Below are 19,529 nucleotides of genomic sequence, written 5' to 3' on the forward strand. Positions count from 1 at the left end.
AGAGAGACTTTTTGAGAGAGAGGTGGGGGCGCTGAAATCTCAGCTCAGCATCCAGATTGCACGCAACCAGCTACTTTACACTGAGCTTGAGGCTGATAAAGAGGACTACTGCCTTCCAAGAAAGGTCGCCAGGCATGAGGAGAAGCGTGAGGATGAGCCCCTCCCTGCACCTGCTATGGAGCCCAAGAAAGAAACTGAGGCATCCGAGGAGCTGCTGTGCGAGCAACAGGAGTCCATCTCTGATGCACCAGCCCTCGAACTCCAGGAGGTGGACGAGATCTCTGAGACTCTCCAGACAAATACACCTTCCGTCTGGAAAAGAACGCGTCACTTTCTCGGCTTGAGGAAACCAGAGAAGTGGAAAAAGGAGTAGGAAAATCATCAATGCCATCATCCACCAACACAACAACACCAACAAAGCAGTTTGATTTAATGTCCTGACAGACAGCAGGGTTTTCTCCAGGTGCTCTGGTTTCCCCACAAATCCAAAATCATCCAAGAAACAGGCTGATAAATGGATCTTAAAAAAAAAAAAAATCACACGCACATATATACACATGTAAATAAAAAAAAATAGAATAAATACAGTTTCTTCATGAATATATATTTTTTTGATTTAGTAGCTGTACAGTCAAGTTTGTAAAAAATGTGTTGTAAAATGTAGGACCTTTTCTCTCTTAGGGTGAAAATACATTTTTGTGCCCTTAGACAGCAGGGTCTGTTGATTATCCAGACCAACAGGAAATAAAATACATTGAGAACTAAAAAGAAAACAAGCTCGTGTTAGCAGTTCTGTGAAGGTGTACTAAAGCACTGCTGTACTCTGAAGTTGATGTCAATCTTAGCATGCTAATATAATAAATGAGAAGACTAATATGCTGATGGAAAGCTAATATGTTTACCATGGTCACCATTTAGTGTGTTGGCATGCTAACATTAGCTAATTATTACAACTGAGGCTGATGGGATGTTATTAAATTGCAGGTATTTAATGAGAACTTGTCATTTAGAAACAGGTTTGAAACAATGACTGACAGTTGTAACAGGACTGACATAAATGTAGTTGATTCAGTTTTATAGTCTAAATGTACATATAGTAAACCCTCTGTTCTAAGACCTTCGATTTGAGCAAAGAAACACTCTTTAACAGGATAAAAATGGAAGAGTAACGGAGGAAGGATACCTCTTGTACTACATGCCTTGAAGTACAAGGATTAACTAAAATCATTACCATTGTAAAGGCAATTTGTGTGAATTTGTTGACAGTCATCTCAAACGAGGTTGATTATTACTGTTAATTAGTGTTAAATCCATGAAGGTTTTTATATTTATACATTCCTAGAAAAAAAATACATACATACAGAGCAAATGCAGTAATTTGGCTCTCTGTGTGAAGATTATTGCAGTTAAGTTCATTTTTACCAGAAAAAAATAATTACAGCAATATACAAGTTACATTAAACCAAAGGCACAAGATATTAATTAAAAAGGCATAAATTAGTGTTGTAATGTGTAATCACCACTATCACAAAGCAACAACAGAAATATTTACAGAAGAAAATATGGTGAACAGACCTGAGGAAAAAATGTTTAAATCAGTGGTTTTCATCTTTCCTTCAACTAAATATCCAGAAAATTAGTATAGAATAACCTTATACCCAACTTTGTGTTTTTCAAGCAGCCTTTTCAAAACCTCCTCTACAGCAATAAGTTGATATTTGCAAGGCAAGGTAAATACATGTAAGCTATTAGAGTAGAGGTGTATTGAAGAGAAGACATCATCAGCTCTTTTATCTGAGGAAAAAATACACCAACACTGCCATCCCCAAAGCCACCCTAAGACCTGGATACATTCCCATCACTCAGCCTTGCTTCCCATTATGTTCAAGTAGCCAATAACAGTGCTGCAGACAAATCCCTGGTGGTTTAGTGGTTCGGATTCCACGCACTCACTGCCACAGCCCGGGTTCAATTCCCTGTGAGGGAATGCTGATATCTATCTTAAAAAAAAAACCACACAAAAAACCCAGTAGTTTCCCAGCTTGCGATCAATAAAGTATATTTATCAATCTAAATTCCCCCGTAGCCCAAAAATCCATCCATCCATCTATTTTCTATACCGCTTATCCGTCAGGGTCGCGGGGTAGCTGGAGCCTATCCCAGCTGACTACGGGCGAGAGGCGGGGTTCACCCTGGACTGGTCGCCAGTCAAGGGGCCAAAAACAGAAGACAGACAACCACACACTCTCACACTCACACCTAGGGGCAATGTAGAGTAGCCAATTAACCTAATGTGCATGTTTTTGGTATTGTGGGAGGAAGCCGGAGTACCCGGAGAAAACTCACGCAGGCACAGGGAGAACATGCAAACTCCACATAGAAGGGCCCAGACCGGGATTCGAACCTGGAACCCTCTTGCTATGAGGCGACAGTGCTAACCACTGCACCACTGTGCCGCCCCTAGCCCAAAAATCATTTTCCCCATAGATCACATCAAAAAAAAGAGATGTCTGTAAAACTGTTAACAGGACAACTCAAACTACAAACACGGTCAATTATGACTCATTCTGTTGTGAATTTTTGATCCATGGAGGTTTTGTATTTGTAAACTTCCCTCGAGCCGAGAAAAGTGATTTAAAAATCCATGATGCACCACAATGTAAAGTCTATGAGCTGAGTGGGAACTCATGGGTGGGGCACGTGGGAGGAACACTGCTGTTCCTATTCACCGCGTCGCATACACAGAGAGTAAACCTGAAAGCTAGAAACTTTGTTTTGATGTATGTGCCAGGTGACTGAATAGGCGCCATCTTTGGGTCTGGTAGCCAGCTCTTATAATGCATACATGAAAGTCACACTGCTAATGTGGTTAAAACACATTTGAGCTCAAGGTATCATGGTATTTGTATCAAAAACCTGTGTGAATTAAGGTGATTTGCTCAACATCAGGTTAGCACTGTATGTTGCATGCTCTACATGCTGTATGCTCTACAAATATACATTTAATGATATCTAAGATTTTATGGTCCAGTTCAGTTGCAAAGTTCAACACAGAAGGAAAAGTAAGTTTTAAATATCTGCCACTGAGACTGGAAAATGATTTTCCTTCCCTGAAAGGATTGTCTGACTGGTGTAGACAGCCATATGCCATCTGGCTAGAGGTCAAACAGAACTTGGGGTGTTTCTGTGGTACATTTGCTCCCACATCACCATCCTGCAAATGCAAAAGAAATGCCACATGTTGCAGAAGACCCCGCGGTCGAAAGGGTTCTCCTCATTTTCGCAGTTCTTCAAGTACGAGATCCTGTGACGAGACATGAACTCCCAGGTGGTGCAGTTGATGGAAACCAGGTAGAGATGGCAGCCCAGCAGCAGCACCACCACGACAGAGAAAATGCCAACAACGGCCAGGGCTGCCAGCAGGAATCCGTTCACTCTGAACCACAGCTCCCATGTGACCCTGGGTGAGATGCCTGACCTGAAAAATAAACATATCTGTTGAGAAGAAATTCCACCAGTAGTGAAGTTTATTTACAAGGGTCTCTCTGCCCTGAACAATGCCTGACAGGCTCTCCAAGCTGTGTACAGTACCCGTCATTCGCTTCACCACCAATCATGTGGTTATGCTCAGGTTTAGGTTATACATGGATACATATAGATTAGATTTATGATTCTTGGTTCTGTGGATTTAACACCCATGTGTATGTGAGAGGTATATTCATTATTCGAGGCATATTCATTCATTATCATTTAGATTAGACTTATGAATGTGAAAAAAGTCCTAGCAAAGGATACAGAATGTATTGACAGTATATTGGCAGAAATCTTGTCTTCTGAATACTTAGTATAGTAATGCAAATGCTCTGATATCACAAAAAAAGCAAGCATGGCACTCTTCTGGCAGGTAAAAATAATCTCACTTGTTGGGTTAAATAAGACAACAGCTGAAACTTTCTAAAAATAAACTAAATAATAAACTGAGTTGTCTTTAGTTATCCCATTCCGAATGTACAGAACAACAAATCAATCAATCACAGAATATACAGGGGAGGAACGTTTTTTCCCCGGGGCATGGTAAACTTTTTTCTTCTGCCCTTGCTGTTGTTTTTGGTGACTTGGATACTTCACAGAGACACACTTACCAGAACTCTTAGTATTTGTATTCCTCAAACAACGTGCCCAGCTACTCTCATTGTTGTTTCGGTTTATTTATCATTCATATTCACTGTGATGCAGTTTCTGGGGTCTAGTTACTGGCTTGTAACCGTACTTCCTCACATCCTCATATTGGTTTATTATTTAAAATACAATTCAAACTGTTCACTGAGAAAGAGATTCAACACCACCACTGAAATGTTTTTAAGACAAAACGTAGGCTGGCCCTTTCTTACATCTTGGATCCTTTCAACCCTTAAATCCAAAGCTGATGGCGTTTTTGCCTTTTAAACAAATCGGTAAATGTCAGTCTGAAATGAGAGTGACTTGAACTTTGACATTGCACTTGAGAAATACACCTGTTTACCAAATGTGAAAAGCAATCAGTCTACTCTCAACATATCAAGTGTTTCCTAATGTTGCAGAGATAAACCTGCAGAACAGAGTACACTGTCACCGTGTGATCATTTTTTCACTGACTCATACGTAGAAGGCAAACTGAGGCTGCAAGTATTTAAACTTTTATCTTAAAGCATACAGACAGGGGAGTGTTCAGCAGACATACAGAGCGATGTGAAGAGCCCACAGCAGAGCAAGCAGCTGCACCAGCAGGTAGATGATGAACCAGCGGTGGTTCCTCTCTCCAACACAGTTCTCGATCCAGGGACAGTGGTGGTCGAAGCGACGAACGCAGCGTTTACACGTCTGACAGTGCTTCGCTCTCATTGGCTGCTGCTTGAAAAAAGAGAGAGACAGAGACAGACAAAGACAGAGCAGCAGCTTCAGTGCACCATGAGTGTCACATGTTAATAGTTCTTGCCGAAAAACACTGCTAAAACAGTTATGTACGGTACTTTGCTTTGTGTGCTGCCAAAATGTGGATGACCTACATTATGTATTATGTCTAAACGCATTCTATGCAGATAAGACCTTTTAAATATCACATAGAATGAAATGCAATCTGTGTCACATTTATTCATAAAGAAATAAACAGTGATGGAAAACCGATTTGGCCTAGAATGATTACAGAACATATACAATAAAACAATACCTTGAGGCCTGAGTAGACAGCTATACTTATTCAAATATTAGTCTCTGTTATGTCAGATCCACATTGAATGGATGGCTGTAATCTACAAGATATGATTGAAACTGAGTTAATATTACTTATTTACTTACTATCAACCTAAAATGACATAAACTACTATATAAACTAAATTTAGAGAATGTAAAGAAAGCAGCAGTGAATATAAGCAGTATGTCAAAATACTGTATTTTTTCTTCAACAAAGTGGGATCCCCTGATTGCACTGATCTGAGTCATCAAACAACAGGGTAGCAAGATGTTCCACCACAGAGCACATGTTGCCAGATTGTAATTTTGTCAAAGTTGCTGCAAACCAGTACAAAAATAAATTCAAATAAACACAGTCCAATATAAATACAATAACATCACGGGAATATCACACATGTTTTAAACACAGTTAAGGGGAAAAGAAACTCTGTGCTTGAGTTGGAAAGGCTGAAAAGAAAACAGCACGTAAACTGCTGCAAATATGTGACTGCATGGACTTGCTGAGAAAGCAGCTGGTTACCTGCAGTAGGCAGTATCCGCAGCGACGCAGCCGAGGGGTCGAAGACTGAGGAATCATCGACTCCATTTCCTCATTTGAACCCTGAACACCCTGGAAAACACAGACTGATGTGGGTCACACATGTACACACACATACACACAGCCCATCCGAAGTGACCTTAACTTAAAAGACAGTATATCCATGTTACAGCATGCTTTCTTCTGTTTATTAAAAATCACATGTACTTACCATCACTACTGACCATTTCCTATAGTACAGTATAAGTTTCTAGATAAATTTCTACCAACAAAGTAGCAATTTCTTGAAATACAGTTCAGTACTCTAAGAAAATCAACTTCATCAGGCTGTAAAATATGTGACAATAACAGAATTAGCTGCTAAAGAGTTACCACTGCATGCAAAATTCCCGCAATGCAATAACTGATCAGGATTTCTGTGTCTGCTTGATTTTTGTGATGTTGATTTTGTTAGTTGATCTCACCTTGACAGTGTCAGTGAGAACAAAGCCAGGGTCCATTAAAGAAACAGCAAAATATAATAGCACTGACAGCACGACCAGGAGGAAGAACAGAACCGGGAGCAACAGCTCTCCTTGTTCCTCACACTTTCTCAAATCTGTACACACATGCACAAAAACAGTAGTCAACAGTCTTGCCAAATATGTTTTTTTTCATGCTCTTGACACTGATAGATATTATTATTAGTGCTTCCAATGCAATATGAAATTTAACATACAGCTGGATAATGTGGTCTCGAACATTCAGATTTCAGAAACTTGGATTTAACTGTAATATAAACGTCTTCAGACTGGAGAAATACAATATAAAAGCTGTGTATCAACACATCATTACAATAACCAAACATCAGGACGATATGCTTCCTCAAATAACATTATTTTACTTGTGACTAAATTCAGGATGTCTAGCACTCTGTTGCTGCATCTGTCTCATTCAAGTCTTCTTCCTTTATGGAAATGCAATACTAAATCTCTGGAATATATAATATGATCTTCATCTCCATGTAATAAATAAGCAAACCCATAACCTTTTCTGTCTTTCTGATCTTTTATTTATAAAAATAACATGAAGCATAAATAATATCCATTTTATGCCCATATAGAGGTATTTTTCAGGATTTTCAGGATCCATATAAAGCTAAAGCAGCACCTGATAAATATGAGTAACAACAGTGGGGCACCTGCATGGGCCAGGGAAGTACTAAATGTACTTGTTTAAGACCCCAGGGTTTCAAATCCTACAACCTCCCCGGGACTAAACAAGTAGAAAGTTGTCCCGGCTTGAGTGGACTTACCGGTGTTGTGCAGGAACAGTGTGAGGGTTATGACCCAAGTTAGCAGGGTGTGTGTGGCACGAACCAGAAACCCGGTCCGAAACATGTTCTGCGCCATTCTAATATCTTTCACTAGCACCGCTGCGAACTAGCTAAAGCTGGTTAGGCGTGTTACCACTTTTCTAAGAACATAGGTGAGGTAATTAACGTTACGTTAAAAGAGAATACATTTTAATTATGCTAACACATAGTTGTGAAGCTTATGGAGTACCCATACGTCGCTGCTTCCTTGTTGTCATACGGGAGGCCGCGTAGGACAAAACACGTATATTGAACCCGGTGCGAAAAAGTCAAACGAGCTTTAACAATAGTAATCCTACATTAACCCAAATTATATAACAACACTGTTTACTATTCAGAATGTAATCCCTTCCCGTTAAAGTGTCTACTGTTTTCTGTTTTGCCTTAATTCTAGGCCTACATATAATTTCCACATTGTATGAATATAATACAATTTAAAGGTCTCAAAATAACCATACAAAAAGTACTGTTATGTGAAATATCTTTACTAAAACGTCTGTCATGTCAGCAACACACAAATGAGTCATACCGTTTAATAAGTCAGCCATCTCATTTTTATAATTTATTCGTAAGTACAGAGAACTGTGCTGTCGCTTCTCTGCACTGAACAGAAACTTCCTGAAGTTTCTGGAAATTGCTGATCAGCCAAGACTCTCCAGAAAATTACTGTTTCACTTTTTCAAGTAAAGCAATTTTACTTTTTTCTTTGCAGTTCATTTAGTTGAATTTGTGCGCATGCTAATATTACTGTGAGGCAGTTTAAAGTATATTAGGGCATTTGTAATGCTGTTATATAACTTACATCCACCTTATTACTGTGTGCATGTGAAGGTCAGGGCAACGTTAAAGGATCAGATCACGAAAATTAAACAAGCAAACAAAACACACACAAAAACAATATTTTCTCTCTACTTTTACGGGTATCTTTTCTTGTAGGTAGTTTTAGCTTTATTTATACTTTTTAAGATCTGATTTCTGCCTCTTCTCAAATTCAGCGGAGGCATATATCAAGAAAAATGTTCTCAAGGAATAATTCATTGAACATACCGTCAAAACTATTCTCCGGAATACTTCTTACTGGAAAAACAGTCCCAATAAACATGTTCCATGGTTTTCCCAGAACAACAGACACTTGCATTCACTTCCATTGTGTTGGGAGCTGGTGGTTAATATGTCAAAATCCAATCTCTGCTCATCAGTATTACTAATGGAGACTGAAAAGGCAGATTTTTGTAATTTGGGTGGGATGAACATGTGACAATAAGCCTTGATTACACACTGGTTTTTCATGGACAGGCAGGAAAAAGTTGGGTGTGGTGGAGCGATTAATGTGAAAAATGCATCCCCCCTCCATTAGCCGGCTGATGTGCCCTTGAGCAAGGCACTTAACCCCACTGCTCCTGTGTGTGTTTCACTGCATGTAATTTGCCAGGTGTTGCATGTGTGTGTTCAACTGAGGATGGGTCAAATGCAGAAGACGCATTCAGTGTGTGTATGTAAAAATACATACACTGTCAATAAAGCTGATTCTTCTTCTTCTTCACTTGCTCGTGCAGCTGTGTTCATGTCTTATGAATGCCAGCTGATTTAGCAGTGTGGCTCTAGTAATTATTACTTGGACACTGACATGAAATCTATGTACAAGTCAGAACTTAATAACTCATATAGGACACAAAGACATCATAAAGCTACTGTAATTCAGAACATGCTATAAAGCCATGATGATTATTACTCAGCCTGCAGCAGGGTGTCACTGAATTAAGAAAAATCAATAGATGTTTTCATTGAATACCATTTAGTTCCAAATCACTGCACAATATCAAAAATCCCCCATCTAATTCCACTTCTTTGTTTGTCACATGCATTGTCACTTGACCTATATGTGGGAAAATACTTCTTAAAAGCAATAATCATATTCCAAACTTTCCACACAGAACAAACAGCCAAGAAGACTGCATATTTTATACATACCCCCTCATAACTAAAAATGACACCAGCTGATTTTCTCTGGGTCAAGACAGTGTGATCGCCGTTTGAACAGAACTGGACAAAAAAAAAAATAAATAAAAAATCCGAGACTCATCATTACAAGAACTTGCATTTATTTGCATCAAAATGGTCCATTAAAATAATACTAAAACTCATTCTTTACGAAAAAGTACCTGGATTGATATGACACCTGTTCAGAAGCCCTTGCATTGATTAAAGTGCATTATGTCGCTCATTTTTTTCAAGCCCTTGTTTTTCCAGGTATAAATGCTGTGGTGAAAAAAAAAAAAGAGAAAAATAACAGTATACTCTCTTCTGTGAATTAAACAATAATCTGCCCTTAAACCTGAGGTGAACATTAAGACATTTATACCTTTAAATAACACATTAACAGACATAATCTGAAGCTGTTTGTGCCAACAAAGCTATTTTTCAGTTACTCAAACACCAGCCACAATGACTCATGAGTACAAACTCCAACTCTTGACATTCACCAGACAACTTCATTTAGTGTATGACAGCCACATGTTAAGGCTGTTGCCTGGTGTTAGTGTTCCACCCTGAATACAGTCACACTGCATTTTAAAACTTATCAATTGCATATTTGGCTCTTCAGACAAGAAACATGCAGCGTTATACCTCCTCTCTTATAGACAATAAAATAATAAATACAGAATGGATGGAAATAAATACTCCGCAAGCAGTCATTCACTCATTCAGGACAAGGGTGGAGAGAGATCAAACTCACATGTGCAAAATCCTCTCAGCTAGGAACACAATCATTGCTTCCTTCAGGCAGAACTGTTAAAGAGCTTATTAATGCTATATCTGCCAAGTATTCTTTAGGGCAACTGTTTTCAGAGAAACTTTAACACAGTGCTGGTGGTGCAGTTTTTACTGACTGACTGACCAAAGCCTGCAATGTCTCACAGCAACATGAACAAAAAAGGACATTTGCTCAGGCACCAAAACGCACGTGGCAGGAAGAGCAAAATATTTGGTCCTCGATTTATAGTCACTTACATTCCTCATGTTTCTCCTTTCAGCTCTCAACACAATTTCTTTAAAACATAAATAGCAGCAGTCACACTCTGAGCTCACAGAGTCCATATCCTCCACTTTGGCCTTTCCAACGTTCAGCGTCCGGTCTCGTCTTTCGTCAGCTGACATTCACAGAATGAGAAGACTCCACGAACCCACAGAGGGGCCAAAAGGTCCCTGGGATTCCCCAGCTTTAGCCTTGGGTGTGGGAAGAGAGGGAGGGGAGGTGGAGGTGGTGGTGGCGGGGTGTTTTGGTAGGAAGGTGTGAGGGTCACTTGTCACATTCAATCTCTGAAGGCATGTGACAATGACAGAGTGAATTTCATCGTGATGTCACTCCCAGCTGCGTCTTCAAGTGCTCGTACACCACATAGCTGATGCTGACGGCGGGGATGACCTTGAGGAAGTTGGGGGCCAGGCCTCTGTAGAGCCCCGTCGGGCCCTCAGTCTGTAAGATCTGCCTGAAGAGACCAGTCATTGTCACCTGCTGGCTGCCCCCTGTTGCAGCTATCAAGACAGAAACAACTGGTTATACAAACACACTGTTCTGGGGAAAAAAAACAAAAAAAAAACAAAACACACAATGTTCCAGCTAGGACACAGCTACGTAAAAAATACTAGCATCAGTGGAGTATATCAGGTGCAGGGGACTCACCTTGGGCTTGCATGCGGGTGCGGACCAGAGCCAGAGGATAACTGGCGAGCTGACCACAGGTGCTGGACACGGTGCCGCAGGCCAGTAGGACGAACACGCCGGGGTCGGTGCTGTTGATGCCGTACTGCTGCAGGTAGCTGTTCTTCAGCGTCTGAGGAGGCCACGAGTACAAAATGAGATAGAGCACATTCTCCCCAACCATGTTTCTGTATTTGCACCCTTTTCTCTCAGTGTTATGTCACTTGTTCATTCATTCATTCAGATTCTGTTATGTAACACAGTCATGCATTTGCTGCCATCTCCATGTGTTTTAATACAACCTCTTGGTGGTTTTAAATATCACATGAATAAAAAACACTTTATTACAATATAAAACAGCGTTTGCTTCAGTGCTTTAAATCACCGTGCAAAGTTGAAAGGCAAGTTAAGGCAAGCAAGAGTAAATGTTGTGAATTTATAGCTGAAACATTCTTGTTCTGATTAGAGGCTCAGTTAGAAAGAAAGTTACGTGCCTGAGTTTATTAGCAGGGTGATAAAATAGAAATACAAACAGACATGGCTAAAGAATGTAAGAAAAGCAAAAATAAACCCACTGTAGGTTTTAATGTCTGCTCACCTCATACACTGCCAGGTCGATGCCTGCGTAGGGGATGATACCCAACATGTTGGGGATGTAGCCTTTATAAAACGCTCCAAGTCCTTCTCTCCTGAAAATCTGCTTGGCACAGTCCGAGATACCAGAATACTGGCCGGTCGTCCTCAGAGCCAGGCGGGTTTTCAGAACCTGAGGGTACATCAATAATGAGGTTAATAAGGTTTCCTGACGCCTTTTCATTTTTAAAGCAGATGTAATTAGAGCAGTGATCACCTCCATGGGGTAGATTGTGCTCTGGGCAATCACTCCAGCCAGAGATCCGGCAACAAATCGCTCCAAGACGCACAGAGTCTCCTTATCGCTGCCAATTAAACGTTTAATCTGGAGCAACCAATTGAGAGAGAACGCACATCAGGGGATGACCATCAAGAACATCAAGTGTCACAGATTATACATTTGAGTTGAGTCACTTGTCATACCTGTTCATACGCCATGAACTTGAGGGCAGACTCTGGGGCAATTTTGATGATATTCACACCATTGCCTCGCCACAGTGACCTCATACCACCCTCTTTGATCATCTGCATCAGCCCCGTCATGATACACATGTTGTTGGTTCGGGATCCATAAACCTGAGAAAGAAAAGGACATCAATATCCATCCATTTTCTATACCGCTTATCCGTCAGGGTCGCGGAGGGGCTGGAGCCTATCCCAGCTGACTACGGGCGAGAGGCGGGGTACACCCTGGACTGGTCGCCAGTCAATCGCAGGGCCAACACACAAAGACAGACAACCACACACACTCACACTCACACCTAGGGGCAATTTAAAGTAGCCAATTAACCTAATGTGCATGTTTTTGGTATTGTGGGAGGAAGCCGGAGTACCCGGAGAAAACCCACGCAGGCACAGGGAGAACATGCAAACTCCACATAGAAGGGCCCAGACCGGGATTCGAACCTGGAACCCTCTTGCTATGAGGCGACAGTGCTAACCACTGCACCACCGTGCCGCCCGGACATCAATATGATGGAGTTATTTGACCAAGAGCAACTCGAAACCTCTGTTTGCACTGCATCAAGATTTTACTTGATTTTACTGGCTGATGAAATAATTAAGGTGGCAGCTGAATTCCGAGATTAAAAACTGGGCACCTGCCAAGTTAGCCAGGATTTCATTTTGACCCAAAAACGGGTCCAACTAGGTCTGTTTAATTAGTTAAAGAGAAAATAAGCAAAGTATATAATTCCTAGTCAATAGGGCTCAAAGTTGACAAGGTCGTCTCGAATTCGACTTTCCACTTGACGCAAATCAGGGCCATTGACACAGATCCTGAATCGGCGCAGAGACCTTCATCCCACTGAATGCCACAACGATTACGCAGCAGAGGGTGTGATGACTGCATGCAAGCCATCATTGGTCACTAGTGTAGAAAGGTTTTAACACACAGTCGACCCCTGGACTCTGGACCCTGCTCTTACACACTGTATATTAAACATTAACTTGTTTATGGCTCTTAGGCAATGTGCTGTTAAGCAAAGTTTCTTATGGAGTAACTGGTGACATTATAACCTCAAGGAGAATCTCATTAACATTTCCTTATTCAAAATTCTATTTTTAGAGCTTAGATTTCTTGATTCTGCTTCAGAATAAGGCAGATCTGACCATGATGTACAATAAAACAAGAGGGTCACACCTCTCTCACACACACACACACACTTGCAAATGATGAGCAAGATGAGTTTCCATAACTTCCTCCACACATTGTCCAATTCCCAGAGTCAAGATCTGTTAGTTCATATTTCCCCCAATTTACTTCAGTGCCACCTTTTCAGTTTGTGTAAAACTTGAGGTTTAACATGATTTATTCAACCTCATCTTGGTTGTCCTACCTGCATCATGACTTTGAGTCTGTCCAGGGGGGCGGTGCAGGTCCTTGAAACTGCTCCAGCTCCTCCACCTGCGACCAGGTGTCTCCACCACATGCCAGTCTGCTTCTCCTCTACAGTGAACTCATCAGGCACCATCAAATTCTCACCCACATCAAATATCTGCCAGGCAGAGACACATGGATTGTTAGGTATATGGTAGGATCTTGAAAAATGCCACTGAGAAAACTCTTTTCACTTCCTCTTTGTATGTCAAGAAGACATGACAGAAGAAGAAAGAAGAAGAAGAAAACAGGCTAGATGTCAGCGCCGAAGGGAAAACTTGCAGATGTTTCATATTCATTTTTTTTAATTTGTTTGTCTTTGCAACCACCAGCAGCTGTCAGTTGGAGTTCCTATACTTTTCAAACATCCTGTTAGCCAATAAAATAATCCTCACAAAGAGGCACTGAGAACCGAAGCTCTGGACATGTACTGTCTGAATGTTTTTCTTGTTAACTGCACATGACTGCAGACTTGTGTGACAGGCAAATATCTGCATCACCAGGTCCATGTTCCAGTAAACAGGTCAAAATCTGCGACCTTCGTTGAGACTCAGGACAGTCTTCACAGACAGATCAATGTTTAATTGACTGCAGTTGTTAATCATGGAGACACTGCAATGCTTTGCATGTGGGGCCTCATTAAACGTATGGCTCAAATATCAAAGGGCAAAAGGCTCAAGTCTATAAGGAGACATGTTTCGAAAGGATCCAGGTCAAGAGCAGAAAGTGGACGTGGGTTACCACTGGATCTGTCTAAACCTACAGGCTTTGAATCTCTACCAGTTCTTATCCACTTTTTGTATCTCATTCTGTAAAGACTCACTTTTACTTTGGATTCATAATTATTACATAAATGTATTAAGTTAATAAAACACCTGCTTTATTGACCTTCCCTAATTAGGCTGCATCAACAGCATGACATCGTGTTTCATTATCACTCTGGGACATGCTGGTTGTGTTGTGGGGATTAAACATGAGACCATAAGGATCATTAAACACAAGATTTTATTTTTGAAAACTCAGATGATCCAGCAGCTCATCTTTCATCAGCAATTTGGCTCTCAGGAGGACTAACTCCAGCTCTATTCTTGGCCTCCGTTCAGCCCCTCAGTGCCTCCTCTGTACAAAATCTGGGCTGCTGAATACATTAGATGCCACAGCGTTGAAATAACATGTACAACACCCAAGACCACAAACTCCTCCTGCAGGAGCTGTGCCACTTCACTCTCCACCTGCTCCAATTGACTGCTGTGGCTGCTCCTTTTTACATAAGAGCCAGACAAACTGACAAATCCCTCAGACATAATCCTTCCCCATTGGGACCATGGGTCCTTTTCATAGCCTAATAGAGCTTAATTGCTGACGCACAACTTGTGAGGATCGAACCTTTCAGGGACTTTGCTTTTTCAGTTGACCTGTTTTTCGAGACAGGAGGAAGGCGAAACACCCTGTGCACTTTGACTAGTCCCTGCTTGAGCGATACCATTATCAGATCTAAGACTGGGTGAAAATAGCACATCTGAGAAATTATGCAACAACTTCTGACACCAGCAGTCCAATTTTCTGACTCTTTCTAAAATAACTTAAATTTGTCAAACTAAAGATTGAACTCTTCCCTGTGTGGGTTCTGGTAGTGAAAGAACACCATTGTACAGATCAGCTGTCTGTGGGTTCAGTGCAGGGTTCTGAACTCACCGTAGAGTGCTTCCAGTAGAGGATGATCTCAGGAATGTTCTCCGTCTTCTCCACCATGAGTTGGTTGCTCCAGTCTTTACTGCTGATAGTTATCATTCCATTTGTATCCATACTTTAAAGAAGATACAAAACAAAAGTAAGATACAGAGTCCCTCAATCCAACAATCCAAGATTGCAGTAGACAAAATGGATCAATGAATTACCTTTTAATGGCTTTTTCCGCATGCTGCGGGGAAATATGCACACCGAGGTCCCGAAGAGACTGCATGAACTCCTTAGGATCAACACGGCCTTTAAAGGAAACAAGAACAAATTGGAGTAAGAAGTAGGGAAACTACTGACAATGTGAAAGATGAAACCAAGTGAGCATTGACACATTAGCAACAAAGCGAAAACCGCAACTTGTCTGTGGCAGCAGACTCATACCTGCATTCTTCCTGTCAATGCTTTTCACCACAAGCTTCAGGTCTTTCTCATAGTCTTGTAGATACTGAACAAACTCCTCAAAGTCCAGTTGCTCATCTGAAGTATTTTCTTCCCTTTTTAAGGTTTTCTGAAAGGCAAGATAGACAAGTGATGAGACATGATTTTCTTTTTAGAATCAGATAAGAGGAAACATTACAGTTGGAATAATTAGGCTGTTAGACTAAGAATTACATTTTATTGAGAAAGATGCAAATACAGTATGGCCGTCACACTGATTTGATATGGCTTTAGGGAGAAACCAGTTTGAACAGTGGATAACATCTTGCAGAGAAATCATCTGTCGCTTAAAAAAAAAAAAAAAACAGTTCTGGTATGTACTCTATGTACTCTAAAGCCATGCACAGTCCTGAATATGAGTGGAGATTTAAAAAGGTTACCCAGGTTGTGTTTCATGACCCCACAGGACAGCATTATGACCCATTTGCTAAGCCGCTCTGCTCTTGGCAGTCTTGAATGACTGGTATGACGTCCGTTTCTCCAGGACCGGGGGGGATTAGGTAGTAACACTCTGGTCTATCTTCGACCTCAACTGTATGTCAACCCACCAACTGCTTTAATCCAGTCCAAGCTCATGCCTCCTGAGCTAAAACAAGATGAGGACACCGGTAGTCCTCCTGTCTGCTGGCCAAGTCTGATACCTGACCCTCTTCCCACAGTGCAGGCATGGGGCTGTCGGCCAGTAAATGGTACACTGCAGGATATTCTGCTCTCCCATGCAGCTCCCACTAAACTACCTGCACACACGAACAAACACGTGCAGGTAGCATGATTAAAGGGGGAATACTGTCTCAGATGTTTCGAGAATTTGTATTATGCTATTTCTGTACTAAAAGATATATTTGTTCTGTGCTCGCACTGGCCATTTCCTGAAACTCCTGAAATCCAAGGGGAAAAGCCATAAATTCATGCAGCTGCTTTGCAAATGCTAACTGAAGTCTTCAAAGCAAAATAATGTTTACTGAATATTCTTGCATTGCCATCAGTTCATAACAAAAAATGTGAACCTCAGCTGAGTGCAAGAACTGAAAATTCTGACAGGTCAGCGATTGCAGATGGAGCATGAGTGACAGCGCAGTGCATTCCTTCAGCACAAAAGCGAGGTTCAGCTCATCAGTTGTTTTTCTAATTTCAAGAAGGTGCATGCACATGTAAGTAACAAGACTTAGGATGAGAAATGTACATGTTAGAGCACAACAGTAAAGTAGAGAACAGGTAACTATGTATAAATAAAGAGGTGATGGAATCAACATTCAACAGTTGTATATGCTACAATATGTGCATTTTGCAAATATTCACTGCATGTGCAAAATGAGTGAAGTATGCTTGAACATCTCAAACCACTGGCATTTCTGAACTTCATAATTTGTGTGGTTGACCCAATTTTACAGTTTCCGACTTTTAAAAATGTATTTCAGAAATGGATTCAATCCATAAACGGTCTCCTTTCACTTTAAGCAGGCGGTTGACGAGCAGCAGAAAGCACCACTCACTGGAATAGCATAGCATGAATTCCTTTTTAGGGTGGATTTTCCCTGCAATATGAATGACATGTCAGCGTAGCCCGCGCCGGATCAGTTCAGTTTTTATAACTCACGGTAATTCGATTTGATGGGTGAAAATGAAGAACATTTCAAAGATATTACATGTACGTTGACATTGTATCAACATTTACTAAAAAGTTTTTCACACCAAAAAAAAAAAAGATGTGATCTTGTGTCGACTTTTCTGGAAGCCGGTCAGCTTTGCGGCCTACTCTTAAGGCTTCTTACTGCCCCATGCTAATCCTTCCGGCACACGGAAAGAAAGGATTTACTGACGGTCAAAGTAATGGGATTCTAAAAAGTAGGTAATTGTAACCGCTAAGTAGGGAGTGTGTTGACACAATACCATACAAAGTTAACATTCAATAATGTTCTTCCTTACCTGTCGCCATTTTTGGTAGGTTGAAAACTCCTGGGACGGCAGGAACACGCTCAATTTGTTGAACAGAGACTTCAGCTCCGACGGCAGTCCATTAGACTCAAAATATTCCACTTCAATTGGATCCGAGTTAGACACGGGGACGTAAAGGCACAGGCCGAGCATGTTTGGCTCCGGAAAGTTTAAAAGAAACTACAATAAATAAATAAATAGCACACCAACGTGTCTCAACTCCGCGGTGTAATACTGAAACGCCGGTGAGGAAACGCCGGCTTCTAAAGAACTAAAAGCCACGCCCCTTCCAGAAATAACTCGACGTCATTGGCTGTTGACTCTGTCCCGCCAGTAATTCAACGTAATTTTACTACTGACCAATCACTGAGGCTGCCCATTGAAGGGCTCGGCTCGGTCTTGCGTAAGGAAAGGAAGAATGACCAATTAATCCTGTTCCTCCTTTCATCCAGCGTGAGAAACACTGACCAATCCCGTCTTTTCTTTCATTCAAACTGTGGCAGAAAAGGACACACTGGTTGCTTGGCGGTACATGTGCCAGACCAGCAGATATACAAATAAAGAAATTAAAAGAAATGTTGAGCCAAATGATAATGGACGTTATTTCACTCTGTCGTAAAAACAATTTACAAACAATGCAAAAAATCAAGAAGCAAGATAACCTAATCAAAAAACAAATTCAATTCAAGATGGGAGATGAACAGATTAAATAAAAATAAATGTGAAAAAAAATTGTATAGCACCTTTCAAAAAGCAGAAATAACTAAAATAAAAAAATAAAAAACAGGTATATTAATGAAGAGGTAGAACATTAAGGTAAAGCAACAACTGCAAAAATATATAAGTAATGGCATACTATTTTTATTTGTTTGCATATCTAAGTTTCTTCCCTTTTTCTTTATTCTGTACTTGAGTAGTACAAGATCCCTAAACTGAGCAATTAATAAAATTATCATCCACCAATTGATACATATAAACACGGGTAGTTGCCTGCTTTTCCAGGCTGGTGATCTAGATTTGAACTATTACTTTCACATAAGCTCAAGTTCTGAAGAAATAAAGTTTTATTAATTTTTTTTGGCATGGAATAGAATATATTAGGAAGCTTAGCTGTGTCACTATCAAGCTTCAAAGCCAACTTTTTATTATCCTCAGGGAAATTTGTTTTGCGTTCAGAAATTACATAAGATGTACTGATATCAGCTAACTGTAATCACGAATGCTTTATGCTAGCCTGCAGGACGAGTTTGCAGGGAGACGAAACAGACTCATCAAAACTAATGGAGCAGTAAAACAGAATTTAAAAAAAATATGTATCAGAAAAAACATGCAATATTAAACAAGCTTTAATTCTGACTAAAAGTGAGGGAGTTTTGGAAAACTTGAACCTGTTTGCTATACACGTGAGAGCAAACAGGTTTACTTCAAGAGCCTTTTTTGAGCTTTTGAGAAGCTGAAACAACCCTGTTCTGGCTCTGCAACACACTTTGTTTTGTTTTGTTGGATGTTATTTACTCTGCTGAGGACAGCATTGCATCACTTTGGCCACTCGCTGTGCAGTAGTTAGACCTAAGCCCGTTCTCTCAGTAAAAACCGCCCTGAGGCAGACTGGAGGGATGAAGGCTGTAGAAATAAACTGGCACAAATGATGGGAGCCAAAAGCCAAAAATGGCGCTGAAGGAACGCCAAGAGCTGTTAGCTGAACCCCCGTGGCTGTCAGCTGATCCTGTCTGGGTTTACACATACAAAACACACACACACACTTCTTCATGTGGCTTAAATGTCAGTCAGAGCAAAGAGCAAAGTTCCAAATGTTCATCAGATGCTGTGAGGTTCATTCTCACAAAAGCAGGCAGGTTGTCTCTCTTCTTCTTTGTTTTTATAAAACCAGACATGGCCAGTGTTCCCTCACATATCACAGCATGCTTGTCTGGAATGACCAAGTGCACATTATCTAGAGCTAACCAGTTGTTGTCACTTCATGATATCTAGTTAATTCTATAGCTTAATTCCTTCTTTTCTTCACTTTTACATCTGCGTTTTCTTTTTATGTCACTGTTGTCTGCTGGTTTGGTGAACT

At 40.7% G+C, this 19,529-nt stretch overlaps 2 protein-coding genes across 3 annotated transcripts; both read right to left on the reverse strand.

Moving 5' to 3' along the window:
* Window positions 1–2,338: 2,338 nt before the first annotated feature.
* LOC124057525 (palmitoyltransferase ZDHHC12-B-like) lies at window positions 2,339–7,476 on the reverse strand. 2 transcript variants are annotated; one of them, XM_046385884.1, is made up of 5 exons: window positions 7,062–7,476; window positions 6,232–6,365; window positions 5,750–5,839; window positions 4,721–4,890; window positions 2,339–3,478 (listed from the first exon to the last, which is right to left on the reverse strand). In XM_046385884.1, exons 1-5 carry the CDS (start codon window positions 7,156–7,158, stop codon window positions 3,163–3,165), a joined length of 807 nt encoding a protein of 268 aa, XP_046241840.1. In that variant the 5' UTR covers window positions 7,159–7,476; the 3' UTR covers window positions 2,339–3,162. The 2 variants fall into 2 exon arrangements, with proteins under 2 accessions (XP_046241840.1, XP_046241842.1); XM_046385886.1 differs by having other exon boundaries at window positions 4,721–4,887; window positions 7,062–7,459.
* Window positions 7,477–9,206: 1,730 nt separating this feature from the next.
* Window positions 9,207–17,695, reverse strand: slc25a25a (solute carrier family 25 member 25a). Its single transcript, XM_046385889.1, has 10 exons — window positions 17,441–17,695; window positions 15,458–15,584; window positions 15,235–15,322; window positions 15,032–15,143; window positions 13,296–13,454; window positions 11,881–12,033; window positions 11,675–11,782; window positions 11,423–11,590; window positions 10,807–10,957; window positions 9,207–10,658 (listed from the first exon to the last, which is right to left on the reverse strand). The coding sequence occupies exons 1-10, from the start codon at window positions 17,600–17,602 to the stop codon at window positions 10,474–10,476; spliced, it is 1,413 nt and encodes a 470-aa protein (XP_046241845.1). The 5' UTR covers window positions 17,603–17,695; the 3' UTR covers window positions 9,207–10,473.
* Between the last annotated feature and the right edge of the window lie 1,834 nt (window positions 17,696–19,529).

This window comes from Scatophagus argus, chromosome 4 (genome assembly GCF_020382885.2).
Source record: "Scatophagus argus isolate fScaArg1 chromosome 4, fScaArg1.pri, whole genome shotgun sequence".
NCBI classification, from domain to species: domain Eukaryota; kingdom Metazoa; phylum Chordata; class Actinopteri; family Scatophagidae; genus Scatophagus; species Scatophagus argus.